At 36.7% G+C, this 22447-nt stretch overlaps 4 protein-coding genes across 5 annotated transcripts; 2 read left to right on the top strand and 2 right to left on the bottom strand.

Annotated features, from left to right (window-relative positions):
- Positions 1–574: 574 nt before the first annotated feature.
- LOC141611225 (4-hydroxy-3-methylbut-2-enyl diphosphate reductase, chloroplastic) lies at positions 575–5347 on the top strand. Its single transcript, XM_074429708.1, has 10 exons — positions 575–998; positions 2506–2702; positions 3099–3278; positions 3412–3543; positions 3642–3716; positions 3819–3924; positions 4009–4103; positions 4633–4818; positions 4912–4998; positions 5143–5347. The coding sequence occupies exons 1-10, from the start codon at positions 743–745 to the stop codon at positions 5218–5220; spliced, it is 1392 nt and encodes a 463-aa protein (XP_074285809.1). The 5' UTR covers positions 575–742; the 3' UTR covers positions 5221–5347.
- LOC141611223 (cytochrome c biogenesis protein CCS1, chloroplastic) lies at positions 5284–9336 on the bottom strand. The gene is made up of 8 exons (XM_074429707.1): positions 8864–9336; positions 7509–7728; positions 7305–7416; positions 6818–7090; positions 6460–6725; positions 6068–6224; positions 5881–5964; positions 5284–5663 (listed from the first exon to the last, which is right to left on the bottom strand). The coding sequence occupies exons 1-8, from the start codon at positions 9246–9248 to the stop codon at positions 5508–5510; spliced, it is 1653 nt and encodes a 550-aa protein (XP_074285808.1). The 5' UTR covers positions 9249–9336; the 3' UTR covers positions 5284–5507.
- Positions 9337–10218: 882 nt separating this feature from the next.
- Positions 10219–15574, top strand: LOC141611222 (NEDD8-conjugating enzyme Ubc12-like). Of its 2 annotated transcripts, none has more exons than XM_074429705.1 (6): positions 10219–10415; positions 12005–12118; positions 13351–13459; positions 14760–14838; positions 14962–15078; positions 15162–15574. In XM_074429705.1, exons 2-6 carry the CDS (start codon positions 12010–12012, stop codon positions 15300–15302), a joined length of 555 nt encoding a protein of 184 aa, XP_074285806.1. In that variant the 5' UTR covers positions 10219–10415; positions 12005–12009; the 3' UTR covers positions 15303–15574. The 2 variants fall into 2 exon arrangements, with proteins under 2 accessions (XP_074285806.1, XP_074285807.1); XM_074429706.1 differs by having other exon boundaries at positions 10273–10415; positions 12010–12118.
- Positions 15575–16318: 744 nt separating this feature from the next.
- Positions 16319–22033, bottom strand: LOC141611221 (HVA22-like protein k). The gene is made up of 8 exons (XM_074429704.1): positions 21769–22033; positions 20322–20380; positions 19986–20083; positions 18986–19037; positions 18413–18476; positions 17485–17580; positions 16832–16904; positions 16319–16726 (listed from the first exon to the last, which is right to left on the bottom strand). Exons 1-8 carry the CDS (start codon positions 21796–21798, stop codon positions 16629–16631), a joined length of 570 nt encoding a protein of 189 aa, XP_074285805.1. The 5' UTR covers positions 21799–22033; the 3' UTR covers positions 16319–16628.
- Between the last annotated feature and the right edge of the window lie 414 nt (positions 22034–22447).

Raw genomic sequence — 22447 nt, 5'->3', positions numbered from 1 at the left:
ACATAAAATACAAAAAAAAAATGTGATTTCTCAATAACTTAGAAACTGTATCTCCCAAATTTTTGTGGTCATTAATCATTATTCTCCCTTCATTCTTACACTCCTTTACATTTCTTTTTGGTATTTAGAGAAAGTAAATGAGAAATAATTGTTTTAGAAAACAGAATGAAAAAAACACCGTTCATTTGAAAAAGAAAAAATCCTCTATAATATACTTAAAACGACAACCGTAAAAGCCAAATAAGGCATTTACGAGTATTTAATAAAATAGAAAGAAATCAGGAACTTCTTAAACTAAAAAGGGGTAAAATGAAAAGTAAATTTAAAAAAAAATGCTTAGAAATCGGCAAAGAGTTTATCACATATATCCAAATGATATTAAGGCTCGGTTGAAAGTGGTGAAGTTAATGGAGCTGAAATGTTGAACTTAATTGAACTTAATTAAGCTGTATTAAACTAAATTGAAGTAAAAAATAATTTATAAAGAGATGAGCCGAATTAAACTGAATAAAGTCAAATTAAAGGAACCGAATGAAATAGGGTGGAGCCATAAAAAAACCGTCTCACAATTTTCAGACTGTTTCATACTTTCATTTCACTCCTTATATAAAAATCGAGGGACCAAATTCAACGAGATTAACAAAACAAAAAACACGCGGATAAAATCTGGAACTCAAACACACTCCTCTACTTCCCAAGTTCCCATCACCACCAAACTCTAGAGCTTCCACCATTTTCATCAATGGCGATTTCTCCAAACTTATGCCGTACCTTCACCTTCACTGAACTTTCTCTACCAGACTACCACAGCCGTCCGATCAGATTTCCGTCATCGGTATCCTGCCGGAAACCGCAGTTGACCGTCCGATGCACCGCCGTAGAATCGGATTTCGATCCGAAGAAGTTTCGGCATAATTTAACGAGAAGTGATAATTATAATCGTAAAGGTTTTGGTCATAAAGAGGAGACTCTTCAGCTCATGAATCGCGAGTTTACTAGTTAAGTTTCGTCTCACTTCGCTTTTATATATGACGTTTTCGTTTTCGGAGTTGATTAAAAAATTATACATTTATTTCATTAGATTTCGTATATTTTGAGAGAACTTGGTGTAAGAAGTAAATGTCTCGAAATGTGAGAATGACACATGGAGTAGAAAGGAAGTGAGCAAATATGATTTTCTCTTTTTTACTGCTTGAGGATTATTGAATTTAGTTAATTTGTTGAATTTAATTAGTGAATTTTGTTTATTTTTGAGTTGTTTATTGAGGAGATTATGCTGATTAGTTGTTGATTTTCGAGGTTTTGCTGCTTAGAGATTGGTTAAGTTGAAGATTGCGATATTCATGATTTCGTGTTATTGAGGAGATTATGATGATTAATTGTTAATTTTCGAGTATTTTGCTGCTTTAGATTGATTAAATAGAAGATAATGTTTTTTCATGCGTTCGTGTTATTTACGCTGATTAGTTGTTGATTTTCGAGTTTTTGCTGCTTAAGATTGGTTAAATTGAAGATTGTGTATATCATGCTTTGGTAATTGAGGAGATTTTGCTGATTAATTGCTAAACTTTGAGTTTTTTGCTGCTTAAGATTGATTAAATTGAAGATTATGCTTTTCATGCTTTCATCTGAAGATCGATCGCTGAATTTATAACGGACAAATTTCAGGAACTTGCGAGCATAAAATCTTGGGTTGACTTAAATTGACTTGTTTGTGTGTGGTGATTTTCTGTGAGATTCAAGTTTTTTTGTTTCGGGTTTTACTGAATTTGAACTTATGTTTTTTTCTGGCTTCCGTCTGATTAATCGCCGAATTCCTGAAAGACAAATTTCAGGAACTTGTGAAAAAAAAGTGTTGATATAAATTGACTTGTTTGTGTGTTCTGATTTTCAGTGAATTTCAACTGTTTATATCTGTGTTTTGAAAAAGAATTTGCCAGTTCATAGAAAAATGTGAAGTTTTTATTTTGCTTTTGAACAATTAAATTGATAAACAGCTTGTCAACCGCAGTTTTATCAAAAGTGTGCGTTTATTTGGAGTTCGTTGGCAGAAATTGTCAGAAACACCTGTTCATGTACGGAGTATATAAAAACACAAAGAATCATTTCTGAAATTACAATTGCATGTCTTTTTGAATGCACTCGAATTTTTAAAACCTGATGATGGAGTGCTAATGTGTCACAGAAAGACTTGTATGTGTGCATTAATATGATCTGTCATAGAAAGACTCGTGCATTAACCTGATCAGTTGTGAACATCTGACATTCCGACGTATACTCTCTTACTGAAGTTTTATGTATCGAGTTTCAGTTGATTTAGTTTGTTGTTAATGATATTATCGTGAATGAAGGACTCATTTCGTTATGGGATGGACTCCCAGACTTATCTGTATTACCCTGTCGCCTGTCCTTTTGCAGTGGCATGGTTACTTATTCACTATCTATGGGAATGACATTGTATGTAGTGTTTATTATCGACAATTAACGTTGATATAATTTGATCAGGTGATATCATAAAGACGCTGAAGGAAAATGGCAATGAGTATACATGGGGGAATGTGACAGTGAAGTTGGCGGAATCTTATGGATTTTGCTGGGGTGTGGAGCGAGCAGTCCAGATTGCTTATGAAGCACGAAAACAGTTCCCCAGCGAGAGAATTTGGATCACTAATGAAATTATACACAATCCAACTGTCAATAAGGTCATAAATCACATCATTATGTTATCGGTTATTAGATTGGAATGTTAAGCTGTTTTATTGGAAGCATGCTTAGAGTATAAATGGGGTTTTTTAGTAAGATAATGGAGGTTAGCAATTTATATGTATGATTAATAGTGAGCTCTATCAGCTATTATTAAGGTGAGAACTGTTCGGTTGACGAAAGCATAAACGGTTCTCAAGCCAGGCATTTGTTAGTCAAATGTCTGCTGTTAACTTGGTATTCTTGTAGAGGATTTAGCTTCTTTGACTAATTATGTTTTCTGATGTTAATAAATGTGGTGAAATAATAAACTAGTCTTCGATGCACGGTCTCTATTTTGGAGCTTTCACATTGAAAACAGTTGATTATGAATTAACATAAATCTCATATTGCAGCGGCTGGAAGAAATGGAAGTACAGAATATACCTCTCGAGGAGGGAAATAAACAATTTGATGTTGTGGACAAAGGCGATGTCGTGATTTTGCCAGCTTTTGGAGCCTCTGTTCAGGAAATGGTGACTTTGAGTGAGAAAAATGTACAAATAGTAGATACAACTTGTCCTTGGGTATCAAAGGTATAACTTGATATGGATTATATTATTTGTTAGTCGAGTCCCACATGCTCTACCCTCAGATACATTGTTCTTCTGTCTAATATTTGTAGCAACTCAATTTGTTTCCCGCATGCAAAACTATGTATCGCCGCAGGTCTGGAACGTGGTGGATAAGCACAAGCAAGGAGATTACACATCAATTATTCATGGAAAATATTCTCATGAGGAGACCGTTGCAACCGCATCTTTTGCCAAGAAGTACATAGTTGTAAAGAATATGAAAGAGGTACACTCCATGAATAGTGTTTCAAATCTGTTTATAAAGTTTTCATAGAATCTTGGGAATTCTGAAAATCATTTCTTCTATGTTTATGCTTCACCCAGGCAGCGTATGTGTGTGATTACATTCTTGGTGGACAACTTGATGGATCTAGCTCAACCAAAGAGGCCTTTTTAGAGGTAATTCCTCCTATGACAAAACTAGCAGCATATGCTGTTTTAAAAATTATCCCGTCCCTTTTCTGCTCCTAGACTTCTAATCACGTGATGGTTTATTTTCAGAAATTCAAATATGCTGTTTCGGATGGGTTTGACCCAGATAAAGATCTTATTAAAGTCGGTATTGCAAATCAGACAACAATGCTCAAGGGAGAAACTGAAGAAATTGGTTAGCCATCATTTCTGGTGAAGATGTTTAGTACTTTATTCATATAGTAATTTTGTCATCGGTTTAGTGCCTGTCTTCTTGTAGGACTGCTGGTTGAGAGAACTATGATGCGCAAGTATGGAGTTGAGAACGTCAGCAATCACTTCTTAAGTTTCAACACAATCTGTGATGCTACTCAGGTATATACACTCCTGTTCAGGCACCCTCTTTGAAAGATTAGCTAGATTGTGTTTCTGCCCTGGTGGTTGTCTGTATTGTTCTGTCAGTCTTGAATTCTCTTGGATGCATAGGATTCTCACGGTCTTATATTTCAATTCTCGAGTATAAGAGCTTTGTACTTTGAGTAAAAATTGGACTTCCATGGCCCTGTTTTGTTCAGTGTCATTCCCAAGTATAATGTAGAAAGCATTCACAGTTTGTTTCCTAATCCCAAAAAAGGGTATCAAAATGAGCGTCTGGGATACGGAGTACACTTTACATCCTCTCTAAGCTATTGCATGGTTTTCTACCCATGTCAGCGATCGTTTACTTTGCTAATAGCCTAATAACTCTGGTGTCTGGTCGTCTTTACGACATCTGTCTGGAAAATTTTGAAATTGCAGGCATGATTATATCCTACTCCTGTGTTGATGCACTGATTTGACACAGATATATCCCTCAGGCGCTTTTAAGTTACTGTCAGCTTATATCGAACTCTTTCCTTTTCAGGAGCGACAAGATGCAATGTACAAGTTGGTTGATGAAAAGATGGATCTTATGCTGGTAGTTGGAGGCTGGAACTCAAGTAACACCTCTCACTTGCAAGAGATATCAGAGGAACGTGGGATCCCCTCGTATTGGGTTGACAGTGAACAACGAATAGGACCCGGAAACAAAATAAGTTACAAGTTAAACGTAAGTTTAGACTTTAGACTATTCAGATATCCTGGCTTTGTGTTCCGTTCTTTTTTTTTATACTCGCCTACTCACGAAATCAACTTGTTTCAGCATGGTGAGCTAGTTGAGAAAGAAAATTGGCTACCAGCAGGTCCTATCACCATAGGAGTGACATCCGGTGCTTCTACCCCCGACAAGGTACAATATGATAACTTGATATGTCGTTGACACATGCATATCTTGTAACCGGACCTTGTCACATTATCAAGTAGCACAAATTACTATCTGGTGTTAAGTTGATTAAAAAAACCGCCATACTCATGTGACTGACTTTTTTTCCAGGTGGTGGAGGATGTCTTGATCAGGGTATTCGACATTAAACGAGAAGAACTGTTGATGCAAGAAGCTGTAGCCGCATGAGTAGTAAAAAAAAAAACAGAAGGGACGAACTCGTATGTGTAGCTGTAGACTGTAGTTGCTACATGTATGAAATGTAATACTGAATTTCATTTAAGCTAATATACATACAGGTTATACTGTTGTAGCATTTGTGGTTATACATAGTTGGATCGAAAGGAAGATAATCACAGCCTCTATATAAATGCCAATTTTCTAAGGCACTGACGATATATACATCGTTACAACAATCAAAACTCGAGTGCCCCACACTTTTTACCTCAACTATCTGTAGCTTGATATAGTACAAGCTAGGCACTCAAGATATCGGATGGCTGCTTCTGAGATGCTTCCACTAGCTCTGGAACTCGATTTAGCAAACTGTTTATTTCCACCGGGAACTCGGCTTTTGCTCTGTTTGTCTTTCCCCCAATTACCACTGTCGTTCCGTCTTGAAACGCCCACAGCTTCAGTTAACAAAAACTTGCAGAAGTCAGATGAATGGAAATTCAAGCAGGTACCAGTAAAGTAATAAACTATCACCTTGAGCTTACGTTACTCGAACTCAGATAGCGGGGGTTTGACTAATCGTGGCAAATCCTATGACACGGGGTCAGGCTGACTCTCTGTGGAAACCACTAGGGAAAAAGATACAGTCTGAGAGCAACATAATCAGAAACTCACCTGCGCGTGAGATAAATAGCTGATGCATGTCGTAAGCATAAGAGCACCAAATCCAGCATATACTACAGGTACTCCTGGGTCAGTCTGGCAGAATTTGGATCAGTTAACAGGTATTCCGTAACATGAAACTTTTTAAGAACGAAAAAGGGACAATAAATCATCCTCCAGATAGATGTCGGCGACTCACCTTTAATTCAAGGCCAGTACTGCCAATGGCATCAACAATAACAATTTTTACACCATCAATCTCGATGGGTAGCTTTGCATTTGGTCGTCGAACACCCACAAATTTTCCCTCAAGGTCATACAAGACTATTGATTGGAGGTCCCGGGCAAGCATTGATCTGTAAAATGTAAATATTTCCTCAGAACACAGATGCTCTTGCTCTTTAATTAATCAAAATAATAAATTTCTGTTAAAAATTCATAATTTGCCAACATTCAGAGACTAGACACTAGCGTGGTCCGCTGCTCTTGGACATATGGCCTGTTGCGGGAACTCGACTGTATACAAAGAATTGCTAGTATGCATAAGGAAATGTCAGAAAAGAAAGTGAATGAAGCCATGAAGGTACGTACATTCCCTTTGCATTCGGAGAATCAGGATTCCCAACAGGTAGAAAAGTTCCATAAAGTTTCTTGTCTCCGTTCATCTTCAGAGGAGCCATAGCCAAATTAAATGGGCCTTCATCGTCCCTAAGAACCTGCAACGCAGAGAATCCCCAATCTGTCTGATAGATTGTAATTCCTCCGTACCTTAATGGATCATTCACGCTAATAGTTTTTCTCAACACCTCCTTTCCATTAAGGTCGCGTAGTGACAGATCCGTGTGAAATTGAGACACCTGTATGGGAACCAAAATAACAGCGACACATTACCTTCAGTGAAGAACCAAGCAAGTAACACGACAAGAAGAGATAATAAGGCGTCACTAACCTCTCCACTCTCGTAAAAGTCCATAGTAAATCTATTGACATGAACCTCGGTATTGAAAGCTTCTGTAGGCTTCGAGAGAAATCCACTTGGATTGAGGACATCACCCACTACAAAGTTTAGACCTTGAGGAACATTAACTGAACCTCTGAAACTCCCGGTTGCGCTAAGAGTAGCTCCAACCATTATCAGTAGCATTGCTATGTGTACTCCAATCGGGGCAAACCGACCAGCCAGTCCCTTGAAAGCATACAACGATGGTCCTTGCAAGAAAACCTACAGAAGCAGCATTCAATTTTTTTATCAGGAAACCGAGCTGAACTAATCGAATCAGTTAAATGTAAAGGATTTCCCAAGAACCCTGCAGGCCTACTAAAATTTAAGGAATTATGGTATGAGAGTCCCCGAAAACAGGTGAAGCAGTTTAAATCAATTGAGAAAAAAAAAAGTCTTGACCAAACTAGAATCGATAGTTGTATCGTTTCTATACCTCATACCCAGCACCCATAAGCACAACCCCTAGATCTTGAACTGAAGCTCTTGGCAATTTCTCTGAAAATTCCTGTTTGCAAATGGCGTCAGCTGATTTTTTGAAACTCCACCTGCGCAGAGAAACTTGTTTGTGTGAGACTACATTAAGGACAAATGCTCTTTCAGCAAAGAAGAAAAGTGTGGGATAAAAGTCGAGTTAGACCTGCGCGCGACTTTAACTAGAGGAATCTGTGTGGTGTAAGTACAGGCCATAAGAGAAGCTGCCAAGAGTGCTAATGTTCCAAGAAAAATTGGAGACGAGAACATGTGGTCGAACCCTAGGGTTAGAACCCACCTCCAAGTGAAGAATCCTAATACAGGATGATCTTCAGGGTACTTCTGAAAATAATAATCAGGAGCCTCTCCTTGATCAATGAGCGTTCCTGCAATATCAATTTACCGATAACTTATTGTCAGAAAAGCACTTCAGCCTCCCGTAAATTCAGTAGTCTGGATGAATCCGCCAACTGTTTAAGTTCATATCATATGCGAGTTCATGTACAACCTCATGGCCTACTACTACTATAGCCATCTGGTTTTAACATGGAACCTCACTTAGATCATACTCCGTCTATCTCCTTCCGCCACTGGCGGTAGTATAATTGGATAACCTCATGGCCTACTACTCCTTGCAGCTTATCCCTCCAAACACTAATTTAGAGTAAAACCATTTTACACGAGACCAATAACCGCTACACAAACAACAATTATCCAGTTATACTAAAGTCAGTGGCAGAATGCCAGAATGAGGGCTAATCAAAATTTTCGATTTTTTCCTTCCCTATTGAATTACTAGTTCGCCCGTCCTAAAACTTTACGCCCGTACCTACAAATTCTGGTTCCGTCACTGATAAACCCCGGTCAGTCCAACACAAAATCAAGAAAGAAACTTTTAGTTGTAAATAATCTTTGATTTTTTTTCCTAGTTTACTCTAATACATTACTAGTCGTCTTTTCTAAGAATTTCCGGCACTAATACAAATCCTGGTTCCGCTACTAAATACAACCAGCCACTAAATACAACCCGTAATTTCCTTATTGAATTACTAGTTCGCCCGTCCTAAAACTTATCACCCCTACTTACAAATCCTGGTTCCGTCACTAATAAACCCCGGTCAGTCCAACACAAAATCAACAAAGAAACTTTTAGTTAATAATTTTTGATTTTTTTTCCTAGTTTACTCTAATACATTACTAGTCCGTCTTTTCTACTGCCTCCGTCTAGGTCAATTGTTGTCCTTTAGTATTGGCACAAAGACCGAGGAGAGAAGAAGGGGTCAATTATCAGATGACAATTGGACCAAATTGAGTGTTAATGATCAAATTGTTCATCAAATGCAACCCAGAAATAGAAAAGTCAACAATTGACTGAAACGCCCAAAAATAGAATACGATAACAAATGACCGGGACGAGGAAGTAAAAATTTCCGGCAGTAACTACAAATCCTGGTTCCGCCACTAAATACAACCCGTAAAATCAAACACAACATAAAGAAAAAAAGAAGCAAGAAACAATACCAATAGCCATAAGACCAGCAATGGCAAACATTTCACCAATAGCAAGAGGCAAATTAGACAAAACAGACAAAACCTTCTGAGGAATTCTCTTAACAAACTTATTAATCTCTGAAACCGGCTTTTTCGGAACTTCATCAACAAATTTCTCTTCTTTTTCATCCTCATTCAGTAAAGGTGCTTCTTTAGATACCACAATTTTCTTAGAAATTGGCTTATTATCTTGAGGTACCTTAATTTTGCAGCATACTTTAAAAGATACAAACTTTGTATTATTTGGCCAATTGGGTAGTTGAGTTTTGTGAAAGATGTGAAAATGGTGGAGTTTTAAGGTTGTGGGTTGATTAATGTGGAGGGATTTTGTATAGAGTGAAGTTGAAGTTTTCATGGTTTTAGTGTTTGTGTTTGAGCTTGTTCTTGTGGAGCTAAAGTGTACTGCAACAGCTTGAATTGTTTTGTGATTTATTTATCCTGTCTGTTATCTGTTTACCATAATTTTCCCGCAGGAAATATCTTTCTCGTTATTATTTTATCAATGAGACGAGACAACTCGGGACACAGGATTTCGGGAGTACTTGCTGATAATGAGACGAGACAACTCGTGAACAACTTCAAATTGTCAAGTTTGAGCTAAAGGCCATGATTCTCGATCCTCGAGGCGAGCAAGCCTTCGAGCTTCACAAGCTCAAGCCAAGCCGAGCGGAGCAATCCTGGACTCGTGCTTAGCTCGGCTCGTTATTTCACCACCCGCGAAAGCTCATGAACATTATAAAAAGTCATGATAATATATATATATTTTAATTATTGGCAGGTATGCGGGTATTAGATGAGTATGACATAAAACTCATCTCTGCCCTACCACCCATGGTGGGTGAAAATTTTGTACTCGTACCCGCCCCACCACCCACGAAAGCTCTACCCGTACCCGTCCCAACTGGGGCGGATTCGGGCGGTACCCGCTTTTACCCGCCCTGCTGACATCCCTAATTACATATTTACAGCCATACAATTACCTCACTTATCCCATTTGCATGAACATGTGTGATCCTTATTGCTTTTATTTATACTCCTTAAATCGTATACTTTGTATTTTAGAAGATATTTAAGGTATAAAAGGAATACAAATACCCTTTTAACTCTCTTAGTCTCGGATTTAATTAAAATAAAACTCTCAATTAATAACACAAAATAATAAAAACGGTTTATAAATATAAGAATTGAATTCGAATTGTACAACCCTATAGTACGACTATAGTCTATATGATTAATTTTTAAAAGAAAAAATTAGAAAGTAAATTGGATTTTTCTCTTTTTTTTTAGAAATTTGAATTATATTTGTTTTATTAAGTATTATTTTAAAATAAATAATTGAAAAGAGAGAATATTGAAGCCTTGTGAGTTGTGAATTGTTCATACCATTATTTCCACCTTTTTTATCCTCACCATCTTTGATCCTTTTTATTTCTGCCCTCGTTCACTTAACCCTAATTCCCTTCCTCTTTCCTCCGATTCTCTTCTTTTATCTTGCTCATAAATTCGTCACCTTCATAACCAGGTACTCCGTATTAATTTCCAATCTTTATGATCATACATACATATTAATGTTCAACTTATTTACAATTTTGATTTTGATTTTGATTGATCTGTCTAATTTCTCATAATTTTTTATTATAGTCTATAATTGCTGTCTTATATGTGTTTAATTTTGTATTATTTCAATTGGGTTTTTCTATTATTGTATCTCTTGCCGTTGTTTTGATTGAAAGGTTAATTCTTGCTCAATTTAATCAGTTGAGTTTTTGTTTTTGTTGAAATTTTGGGTTTATTTCTGTGTTTTGATCCTAATAATGCAAAACCCTAATGATGGATTTTTGTAGGTTAGCTGCCCTTTTGAGATAATCTTGCAAAAACTTGGACTTTTTTGCTAGGCTGATAGTTTTCGTTGGATGGGTTTGTGATGGAATAGTTTTTGGTTGACACTGGTTTGTCACGGTTGACTTGTTACCGCGCCTAAAACGTTGCATGGTTAGGGTATAATTGTCTGATGATCTTGATAATTGTTAAAGTATAGAAGAATCATGGACCTTCAGGTGATGACTAGAATACGATAGAGTATTCCATATCAAATTCCAGTATTCTAGAGTTGTGTATGACCAACAAAGGGATTCTAAACCGTTGTTGTACATGCTAAAATGCATACTGTATGTTGTTTCTTATAGAGTGTCTAGAGGATCCTACTATCCTTGATTCTTAGGATGTGTGCCTAGGATATTCATGTATGTTCTAGTGTTTCTATGTGTTGATTGTTTAGGTTACTCTGTATTGCTCCAAATCTAGAGGGTTCTTAGACGAGGGCTTGAACCAGAATAGGTAGAGCCCTAGCAGTCCTTGCCGTTCAATTTGGCTACACTCCATGATTCGAAAAAATATCTTACAAAACTTGAAAGACGTGTAACATTTGGCTTTGTGGCAGGCTTCTTTTTTAACTGGAATGTAAAACTAAGAAAATTCTTCTGGTACTCATGTTAGGGTTCGCTCGAGCATTTAATCATAAAATAGTTGTTTGGTGTTGGTGCCGCAGTTGATAAAAAAAAGGGTATTTTAGCTTGCTTGTAGGAAGTGATGAAATGACTATGCTTATTTTTTTCAAATCATAAGGTAAGGGTGGCAGGTGATGATATTTGGGAATGACTCGTTTGATTACCTTCTTGTGTTTCTTATTAAAAATGCTTATGTTGATATTTAGGAATGCTCGTATCCGTTTTCTCGGGATTAAATTTTTATTTCCTGAAGTGGCTATGTTGTTGGATATAATCATATGATTTTGTATAGTTAAACATGCATTCTGTATGGCAAATGTACCAAGTTATATCATTTCAACACTTAGGACTTGGTGACAAAACGAAATGATTATAACTTAGAATAGTTTCTGGTCATCATATGTGCCTTCCTTGGTGGCGGTAATACTTATCTATAGAATTGTATATTTTTTTTGAGATAGTTGTTGTTGATGCATCTTGCTCAAGGATTTAGTTATTTTGCATAGTGAGAAAATGGCTTGCTCCATAATGGCTTTATTTCCTTTATTATTTGTCGCGGACATATCATTTCTTGTAATGTGAATTTGACTTTTCCTTATTCTAGGGAAGATGATCAATCTCTTTAAGGTAAAAGCAAAGCAAAAGGAAAATGCTGAGAATTGTAATGGAAAGACGCCTGTTAAGAAGCAAACAGCTGGAGAATTGCGTCTGCACAAAGGTACTTTTACTTGATTAAAGATTTCTTAGAGCTCAAATCATCTGATGGTTTGCTATTGGTTTACCTATGGCTTAGTTTAAAAAAGCGTGCCTGAGGCGTGCCTAGGCGCAAGGCGCAGTGCATGGAGTGCAAAAGACGCACCTAAGGCGCACAAGGCGCAACTAGTGAGGCGCACCCAAGGCGCATTAGTGTGCAATTCCATATTTTTTTTTCAAAATTCTTTTATTTTACCCTTCTTTTCTCCCCCTTATCTTTAATTTTCACTTTTAAAAACATGTAAAAAAAAAGGGACTATTCTCGCACAAAATTTGATTGTAAAATATGGATGTTCTTTTGAAAAATCAGTGCGCCTCGTGTGCAAAAGGCGTGCGCCTTCGCCTCGCTCCTTGCGCCTTGGCCCCTTGGGACCCCATCGCCTCAGTGCGCCTTGCGCCTTCTCAAACTAAGACCTATGGTAGTTATGGCCTTTGGTATAAGTGGTGTTAGATCTGAAAGAACCGAAACTTTTGACCGACTCTGGTCTATTTTAGATCCTTGGTAAACCAAATTTTGAAGTGAAAGTTTATGAGATATGAGTATATGACTTTATGAGTGAATGAATATCTTAGGTTGAACTTGGAAGAAAGGTAGAATCATTTGATTGTGGTATCAAATATCTTTCTTTATAACGGAACTAAATATTACTAGTAATATCTGTCGATTGTTACTGAATGCTACTCTCTATCCATGCCAGAGACTCCTTATAATTTTGACTATTTCGCCATAGAGAACCACAAACTATTTTGCTAAAAGTGGCCAGAACTAGCTGTATGCATTGTACTATTAAATTAGTCGTATGCGACAAGGTTAGAATGTGAAGTCTTTTGATGGAAATTGTTTTATCATCTACGTTTGCCATATTAGGGAGTTGTAGGCACTCCTGTTACTTTTACGTAGCCCTTTTTCACTCTGAGTGCCGTGTTCTAAGAAGTTTTGCTGAGCGAGTTTTAGAATTTCTGACGCCACTATTATAAGTGCCTGTTTTAACATCAAATTTGTTTGATTTATACACGATATAGGCTTGCTTTGGCACCTTATGAAATATATGGTGCTGTTCATTTTGACCTGGGCAAGTTGATAATTTTCTGTGGAAATAGATGTTTCCCTTGGATGCTAGCGTTGTAAACTATCTTGTTCAAGTTGCTAATATTGTGGTGTCCTGCATCTCACACTTCAGCATATTTCTCCTGCAGATATAAGTGAACTGAACCTTCCAAAGTCTTGTAACATTTCATTTCCCAATGGAAAAGATGACCTGATGAACTTTGAAGTTACTATTCGTCCTGATGAGGGATATTATTTGTAAGTACCTCTATGCCAATCGCTACTTACATATGTAGCTTGTACGTGCCTTACTGCCTTGTAAAAATGGCTGAATTGTATGTCAGAGGCGTAGTGTCTGAATGTCTGATACAACCACTTTGCTTCTCCACTATTTATATTCAATATGTTCTTTGCTTCCCTTTTCCATTTTCACTCATGCATGGCATTGCATGCTGTCGGTCTTTATGTTTCCGTGTTTATCGCTTTCTCAATGATATTTTAAGATGGTGGGGGAGCTCGTGCCTACCAAGGGAAAAAGGGAGAAGAATAGTGAGACAGAGATATAACATCATTACTTTTTGGGTTTTTTGTCAGAAACTACCTTTTATTTAGGGTCATTTGTGAACAACTACCTTTCATTAAATTTTTGGCTTTCAACTACCTTTCATTTCTTCATTTTGTGAAAGACCACCAAAAATCCACTTCCGGGGAAAAAAGTCAACTTTCCGGCATTGACTTGCTCTTTTCTCCCTTTTTCAGACACATTACCTATATTTCTGCCTTTGTTCACCCAACAAAATCCGAAAAAGCTCCTCTCCATGCCCAACACCTTATAAAAATTTGTTCAAAGCAATACCAACGCATCAATCATCTCCATCTCCATCTCCGTCGTCACCTTTACTACCACTTTCACTTTCACCCTTACATTTCAACAACCTTATAGACTACTCATGATTCATCAACCTACTGTCCATCTAAGTGATATTAAAGTACCTTCTTTCTCTCTTTATGGTAAGATGGTGGGTATACGAAAACTAATGAGATAGTAGCACACAAGTGATCCTAAGATTGAATCCATGATTATTTTCGAATAGTTAAACACTAGGAGTTAATTTTGCTAACAAGGCCATAATAGATCATTATTGTTGAAGAATTATTTACCATGTTAAGATTAATATCAATGATGATTTTGTTTTGGTGATTAGAACTTTGATTCTGGTAAGAGATACACAAATTGAGGTGATTAATGTTGGGTTTAATCAAATCGATTATTGGGGTTATGAAGTAAAGAGTTAGATTCAACATGAAATGGTAAGTCAACGCCGGAAAGTCGACTTCTTTTCGCCGGAAGTGGATTTTTGGTAGTCTTTCGCAAAATGAAGCAATGAAAGGTAGTTGAAAGCCAAAAATAAAATGAAAGGTAGTTGTTCACAAATGACCCTAAATAAAAGGTAGTTTCTGACAAAAAAACCCTTACTTTTTTATATGCTTCTTGTTTTTGCTCGCTTTTAATCTATGTGAAAGATGGATATGCTTATGGGGATTGACTTTATTGCAGAGGTGGTTTATTTGTGTTCACCTTTCAAGTTCCTTCTGTCTACCCTCATGAGCCACCAAAGGTCAAGTGCAAGACAAAGGTAAGTAGTATTTGTATTATGCGCATTGAAATTTTGCCTTCTTGCTCATATCGATAACCACGTCAAACATTTATTAATTATGGTGCATAGTTTGTTCACTTTCATGGAATATGACCCTGTCAGGTGTACCATCCTAACATTGACTTGGAAGGCAATGTGTGCCTTAACATTTTAAGAGAAGACTGGAAACCCGTTCTGAACGTAAACACCATCATTTATGGATTATATCACCTTTTCACGGTACTGACATTTACCTTTTCCTGCAAAGACCTTTGAGTTGTTTCATGTATTGCGATCTTAATCTGAACGTTGTGTGTAAACAGCAACCAAATCATGAAGACCCTCTCAACCATGATGCAGCTGCTGTGTTAAGAGATAATCCCAAAATGTTCGAGTCCAATGTAAGACGAGCTATGACTGGGGGTTATGTAGGCCAAACTCATTTCACTAGGTGCCTGGCTTAGGGCTTCTACCCAATTCTCAGATGCAAAATGCAAATGGGTCACTGTTGCACAGGAATCTATTTGTGTCGCCTCCTCGTCTATAACTCGACTATGCAACATGAAATCAGCAAATAGCTTGAAATCCCTGCTTTCTATTTGTTTGGTCAAAAAAATTGGGATACGGTACTCGTGAACAGATTTTCTCTTTACTCACTTGTATGTAATCTACTAATGGTGAGAGCGTATTTATGTCGAATTCCAAGGATATTGAATCATTTGAACGTGTTTGCGTATTCGCTGTGCCTTGAGTTGGTTCACTCTCGCTATTGCTGTGGACATGGGGGTGTAACTGGTGCGGCCGAATTTTAAGTTACATTTACCAATTGAGATCAAAAGCATATTAGATGAATCTCATTCGTCAAAATTCCATATACGATATTAGGGTCAACAATTCACCGTCTTTTGACACTCCTATTTCGGCAGAGTTTTAAGTTACATGTGCTAATCCTCCATCTAATAAAAGAATAGCTGAATTCATAAATTTTCCCACCAAAAAGAATCTTTTTAAATAAGAAAATTATTGATAATTTAATTTTATTCACTAAATAAGGTGTAATATTTAATTAAAGTATAAATAATATAAGACTATAAACAATTAAATCTTTTATTGATATTATTAAAATTGTTTTGATTGCTTCCATAACAAAAAAAATTAAGAGAATTTATAAATTAGAATCATTAGCTTTGTGGTATAAAAAATACTTTTTAAAAAAAATATATATTTAAGCACATTATTCCATTCTCTTGGACTAATTTTCAAATAAAATACAATACGAGAAAAATGAACAATTAATGAAATATCACTATTATTTCACAGTTCAATTTTACTCGGTTTTCTTGAATAATTTTACCATTCCATTTTTTTTCCTCATGAAAATATAATGACGTCACCTGCTATATGAAAAATTGATGATTAAATAATACAAAAATAAAAACTCTATAAATACCGCGCATTCATTGCGCGGGATCTAAACTAGTTGAATTTAAAAGCATATTAGATGAATCTCACTCGTCAAAATTCCACATACAATACAGGATCAACAATCCACCATCTGTCTTTCTGCACTCCTACTATTTGGATGGAAATTATGGATCGGGTTTGGATATGCAACGGTGATCCAATAAGTTAAGTGGATCGAGTTGGATCGGTTTTGCGAGATCCAAACCCGATCTGTTGCCATCCCTACCCTTCTCCTATTTACAAGTACACTAAGCCTAATATGCTGCCTCATGTGTTACCAGATCCGACCATTTTGCACACACCACCTACTTAGGTATGGGACAGGTCTAATCTTCATGCTCGGATTCGGAGCCTTCCTCCTCTTGTTCGGTTGGAGCTTCAATAGCACGGCCAGGGTGCAATATTTGACTCACTGTCTGGTTTGCTGTTCAGATCAAGCCAGTGTTATGTACAAAATAAAGCAAAATACCCAAAACTTATCGAGAAAAAAAAAAAGGAAAGTTCAAACATGAGTAGGAAAATGTAATACCTGCTCCAAGGATACCGATAAGGAGTCCCTTCGCAAATTGGAATTCTGCTTCATGTGTAGTTGCAAATTTAGCCTGACAGTTTATTAAACAATCAATACCCAAAAAGGCGCTTCCAAAATTCAGTATATTAGGCAAACTAACATGACTAGAGGTTGAACGAAGGGCTAAATGCCCCGTTGCTTGAGTTTCTAAGTCAGGCCACATAACTAACCATCACTAGGACATTCTCGTTAGGTATCAGTTACTTATTTTGCAGACGGATGGTAATGGAAAAAACTTCAAATTAAGCGAGACAAATGGGACATTATCCACAAGGATGGAAGGTGGTAATGTACTTGACGGATAACCTTTTTCTCTTTGTTACTAATGATAGATAAGAAGAGAAGTGAACAATCTCTGTCAAGTCATTACCTCCATTACCAAAAAGTCGTAAAATGACCAAACATAGGCGGAAGGTGTATTGATTCAAAGAGACCATGTTGATCTCATGCCTTTGTTAGAGCTTGTAGCAGCCGGGGATACTTAAAAGAGTTAACGTTGGGCTTAGACGTGACATTAGCATTGAGTAATTAGCAATATTGCTCTTTTATCTGATTTTGTTTCAGTCATAGATATTAACACTGTACTTTTCTTAGATAAAGAAGCATCTTACCAATTCGTTATACACGAATCCCACAATTTGATCAAGTTTAGCCTGATGTCTCAAAAGGAAAGGACGTACATGGTTCGTGTAGAGTTGATTTGCCCCCTGCAATAGACAACAAATAATAAGCTCTTCTTGCATAAAAGAATCAACCCATCCAAATGCGCACAGCTAACTCCCCGCACTAAAGGACAACATCAGACCAAAATAAACCCCAAATGAAATAAATACTTGCCTCAATGCATTTATACCAGTAAAGTACGAAGCAGCCAAAAATTTGTTTTCATAGATATGAGGTTCTACGAGTCACGCTATCAAATCAGATGGAAAATATTTGAATGGTAACGATTCTAATCATTGCGAAACAGAACCAGTAAAACTGATGGGATTTATAAGTGACTAATGCAGCCAACCACTTAGAAGACGAACTCTCACTGATAACAGTGTCTCATGTTTCAGTCTTAAAAATAAATTACCTTGTATCATTTCCTCCACATCCCAAGAGATATAGGAAATGTTTTGCAAGTGTTGGTACTGTTGTACAGAAGTACTCCCAAAATCAGAGGTCGCCTCAATTTTCAGGGAAACAGCTGGAGGCATATATACTCAGCCGTCCTTAACAGAATTTAGAGGACCGATTACTCTCATCAATGAATGTAATAGAAACGCAACTTCAAAAACTTTTTCAGGACAGCTCCAGCTCATATTCCTCTTTAACAAATTTTAAAAGCAAAGGATGTCCAAGTAAAGTGATGACGTCCTTTGGCAGGGAGCACCACATTTTGGGATATCTTAAAGTAGAGGCAATAATAACGATAGTAAAAGCATGTAAGATTTCCCCAAACCTAATGATGAAAGTAACTTGGTGCCATGGTGGTAGAAAAAAATGATACAGAACGGAACTTGAAAGAAAGAATTGATACAGTATGGTGCTTACATCGGTTGATGGAAGTTGGAGCCAAACAAGAAAAGCAAATTTCAGGTGGTAGTAGAAGGGAAACCTGTTTCAACCAGACAAACACTTCAGCTCTGACAAAGGATAACATATAAACAACACCGCTTGCGCAAAAGCAGATATGGAGTATGATATAAATATCATGTATAGTAATCAGTTAAAACATAGACGTAACTCAATGTTCTCTTTCTGTTAATATCACAAAACCTAATCCCAAGAAGGTGAGAGCAAAGTTACGATTCAGGTGTCAGCAACCTAATCCACTAAGGAAGATCCCACCGTCAAAAGAAAATGCTCACTCCATTTCATTTAAAAAGCCTCATTTTCCTTCTCTAGATAGGAGATTTTGAATAATTAGGCTTATTGAATTAAATGGACGGAGTATTAGAAAAATTGGAAGGTCTATCAACCACATACTATAAATACCTTTACATAATAGAATTTGCTAAATAAGATCACAGATAGATGTATGAAAAGCTAGAATAAAACAATGCACCATGCTACATGAAAAACTATCTATACGAATGAAAAACAAGTCAAACATAAGAGCAGTACCAGTAGATGAGCTTGTCAGTTACAATTTCAGCGAGCGTAAATGAACCAAATGCTGCAGATGGATGTCAAAGTCAGTAAGGGAATTGATATAAGTATATAATTATATAAATGATGCATTAAAAGAAACAAAATAAAGAAAAAGTCACACAAACAAAAATTATGTAAATAAAGAAAACATAAGGATTTCTAGCCGTACTCAAGCCTGTGAAAGATACTAATACTCTCATTCCATCTAATCATCAGTAATCAGAATCAGAAAGGTTAAGGTAAAATAAATACAATGCATTTAAATAGCCAGAACCAGAAGAACATTTCTATAGTAAGTCGTAACCATGGTTTTAAATAGCGGGATCGGTCGTGATCGCGGTGACGGTAACGGTGTTGCGGAATTGCCCTTGACTCGGCGGGAGCGCTCCTAGTCGCGGTGATATTTTTTGTACAAGCTTTTGTAGATATTTTATCATCTATTGGCTATTTCATATAAATTTAAGATTAATTCTATCTAAAATAATCAATTTGACCAATGTTATACAATTTTTAAGAGCTTTTCATTACAAAATTTACTTTTAACTCGTTTGTCTCGGGTTCAACGCGGGCTGTATCGGGCTTAGATGGCTGATACATGTCATAAATCGGTCGTCTCAGCCGATATTTTCCTATTTTTAATTTACTCAATACATCTCGGATATCTCATATCGGCAGCCTCCGATACCGATACATCTCGGGCGATACGATACAACATGATTTCACGTTTTTAGGATTTATTTTGTGCCACGATATCACTACATACAGCAGGGATTTTAACTCGTAACACTTATATACAACAGCATCAATGAACAATGACATGGTTAAAAGGTCCATCTAACAGACAGCAAGGATGGAAAGTTGGAAACATAAGAACAAAGTCAACATTATCCAGACACCTTCCACCAAGGGTGCTAGCACATATGTGGGTCAATAAGAGATCAAATATAAGAAGCATGAATGAAAAACTACCAACCTGCCCAGTAAACAAGACACTTTTGCTGCTCATCGGGATCCTTCCTCTCAATAGCTTTAAATGTAGAATACACAGGCAGAACAACCCCTACTGTACAACTGGCAAAAAAAAAACAGACGATTGATCAGATATGCACATACTCATATTGTTGCAATAGTCACAAGGATCATAAGATTACAACAAATAATAAAACAATGTAGACGACAACCAATATAACCAGAGAACTTAAAGGTTTGGATTTTAACTATCACTTTAAAGTTTAAAGCCTTATGGAAAAAAGTAGTCTTTCAGTCAAGGTAAGTATTATCAATGTTGAAAATACTACTACAAACATACCATGCTGTTCGGACAACAATGTTTGAGCCAGGTGGTGAAAGAAGCAATCGCAATCCAACCTGCATCAGCAGTTCGTCATGAAAAAACATACATAACAAAAGATTTTTATGGAGTTTTTTTCCAGTAGACACTGTCACAAACCACCCCAGGAGTCGAGACATGAACTATATGCTTATATAGAGAAAGTAAACCATCAACTGAAGTGATTGTTCGTCCACTACTCCTTGCCATTTTATGAAAGATAACCATCCCTAACCTAACCTACCCTAAACCTTCATCTTAAAACCTAAACCCAGTAACGCAAACACACGAATCAGACATATACGAAAGATTGCCAGAAGTGCAAAACACTACATTACAATCAGCAAAAGAAATCAAGCAAGCAGTACACTAGGTTAATACATTCAGTTTTTGAGATAATGTTTATTGTCGTTATATCAGTAGACTAATGCTTGAGTACACTTAAAAACGCGTATAATGTTGTACCTCTATTAGCTGATACTAATACATCTTAGCGTGTCGTCGATAATTAAAATGTTCTGTCATCGTTGGACACAAAAACACATTCTACCAACTATTTGGTTGGGAGGTTTGGAATGGAATGGATTCTAGTCATTCTAGTATTTGGTTGAGGTATTTTAGAATGGAGTTAGAATCCATCGGGATTCTAATTCCACACCAACCCCTTGGAATCCCATAACACCCCCCCCCCCCCCCCCCCCCCCCCCACCATGGATTCAAACCTCATTCCTTTATGTTTATTTTTCTAGTGAACCAAACATGTTTTGAAAGGTATGGAATTGGAACCCCATACTTTCTCATTCCTAAGTAGTGAACCAAACGACCCCTAAGTTCAAGTCACCTAGGACCTCCACGTTGTAGAATCAACTAGTCACTTGTTCGTCTTACAGAGCAATAAAGATTATATTTCTTACATTCGTTTCAATGAAAGCAGCATCAAGTATTATGTTTCTCAAGTTATTCTCATAAATCCTAGTAGTACTAGACAATTCAATGGCGGGTAAGGGGACCAAGATTTGAACGCTTAATACTGCAGGTGAATTACTACATTCAACTACCGAGCCAAGACGGGTTGAATGATAATCTATTCACTTAAACATTATGTAGTACAGTGTAAACAAAAACTGTCAAGCGGGGGCCGAGCCCATTCCGCCATAACTAAGATCCTCCACGGGTGACAGTAATTTCAACAGCAACATCGAAAGACACAAACTTTCACCAAAATTAACCCCAGACAATAATAATCCTCCTAAATTAGAAGAAAAACCCCTAAATTTCAACAGCTAACATCACTTCACTGAAAACCCAGTAAAATTATGGTCCATTAGCATAACATTAGAACCTTAATCTTAGTTCAAGATCATAACTTACTCAAAATAATTGGGGAAAAAACCCTAAATCAAAAGGGGGAAAAAGAGGATACTACCTCAAGAGGGTTTGATCCCATGAAAGCCATCAAAGTGAAAGGTTGGAAAGACAGAGAGATTGATTCCAGAAATACGAAATTGAATAAATTAAATTAGGGATTTGCAATTATTAAGAAGCTTTCCGCAAATCACTACCCCGTATATTTGAAAAGAAAAGAGGGAAAGTTGGGTACTTTTCCGGTTCAACAGATTCTTTACGTTTTTATTCTTTTATCGAAATTATTGAGTTTGGGATCTACTTTATTAAAACTGTGATGGTGTGACATGTGTAATTGCCAGGTTTGCGCAGGTTTAGGACCAACACGTTCAATAATACGGAGTATATGTTCTTAATTAAACGGAATTGCTCTTTTATATCACGGTTGGGTAATTTAAAAGTCGTGTATGACGTAATAAAGCCCGAGCAACACATAATTAATTAATTTCTTCTTTTTTGGTCCAACTCTTAAATCATTTTCTTATTAAGATTATGGAAACCTAATGATACTATGTGTACATCCATCAAGGTTGTGTTAAAGTACGGTTCGTTCTCTGGAGTAGGTAAATTAGTTTGATTATCCAACAATAAAAACCGATGTCTCTCTTTATTTTTGTTTTTTCTTTATTAAAAGAAAAACTATTAGAGATTTCATTTTTTCGGATGAGGAACCTACCTCGAAAGATTAACCAGAATGTAAG

This window comes from Silene latifolia, chromosome 11 (genome assembly GCF_048544455.1).
Source record: "Silene latifolia isolate original U9 population chromosome 11, ASM4854445v1, whole genome shotgun sequence".
Lineage (NCBI taxonomy): Eukaryota > Viridiplantae > Streptophyta > Magnoliopsida > Caryophyllales > Caryophyllaceae > Silene > Silene latifolia.
Note: the sequence above shows the minus strand (reverse complement) of the source record. Positions and strands in the feature narration are given on the sequence as shown.

Bases quoted from the DNA above. Each gene is read 5' to 3' on its own strand.
- LOC141611225 (XM_074429708.1), top strand. From the start codon at position 743: ATGGCGATTTCTCCAAACTTATGCCGTACCTTCACCTTCACTGAACTT. The intron at 3,279-3,411 runs GTATAACTTGAT...GTATCGCCGCAG, and splicing joins CTTGTCCTTGGGTATCAAAG to GTCTGGAACGTGGTGGATAA. The intron at 4,819-4,911 runs GTAAGTTTAGAC...AACTTGTTTCAG, and splicing joins AAATAAGTTACAAGTTAAAC to CATGGTGAGCTAGTTGAGAA.
- LOC141611223 (XM_074429707.1), bottom strand. From the start codon at position 9,248: ATGAAAACTTCAACTTCACTCTATACAAAATCCCTCCACATTAATCAA. The intron at 7,417-7,508 runs GTCTAACTCGAC...TTCTCTGCGCAG, and splicing joins CTAGTTAAAGTCGCGCGCAG to GTGGAGTTTCAAAAAATCAG. The intron at 7,091-7,304 runs GTATAGAAACGA...CTGCTTCTGTAG, and splicing joins TTATGGGTGCTGGGTATGAG to GTTTTCTTGCAAGGACCATC.
- LOC141611221 (XM_074429704.1), bottom strand. From the start codon at position 21,798: ATGGCTTTCATGGGATCAAACCCTCTTGAG. The intron at 20,084-20,321 runs GTATGTTTGTAG...TTTTTTTGCCAG, and splicing joins ATTGTTGTCCGAACAGCATG to TTGTACAGTAGGGGTTGTTC. The intron at 16,905-17,484 runs GTAAGATGCTTC...ATAAACTGTCAG, and splicing joins GATTCGTGTATAACGAATTG to GCTAAATTTGCAACTACACA.
- LOC141611222 (XM_074429705.1), top strand. From the start codon at position 12,010: ATGATCAATCTCTTTAAGGTAAAAGCAAAGCAAAAGGAAAATGCTGAG. The intron at 13,460-14,759 runs GTAAGTACCTCT...ACTTTATTGCAG, and splicing joins CCTGATGAGGGATATTATTT to AGGTGGTTTATTTGTGTTCA. The intron at 15,079-15,161 runs GTACTGACATTT...GTGTGTAAACAG, and splicing joins GATTATATCACCTTTTCACG to CAACCAAATCATGAAGACCC.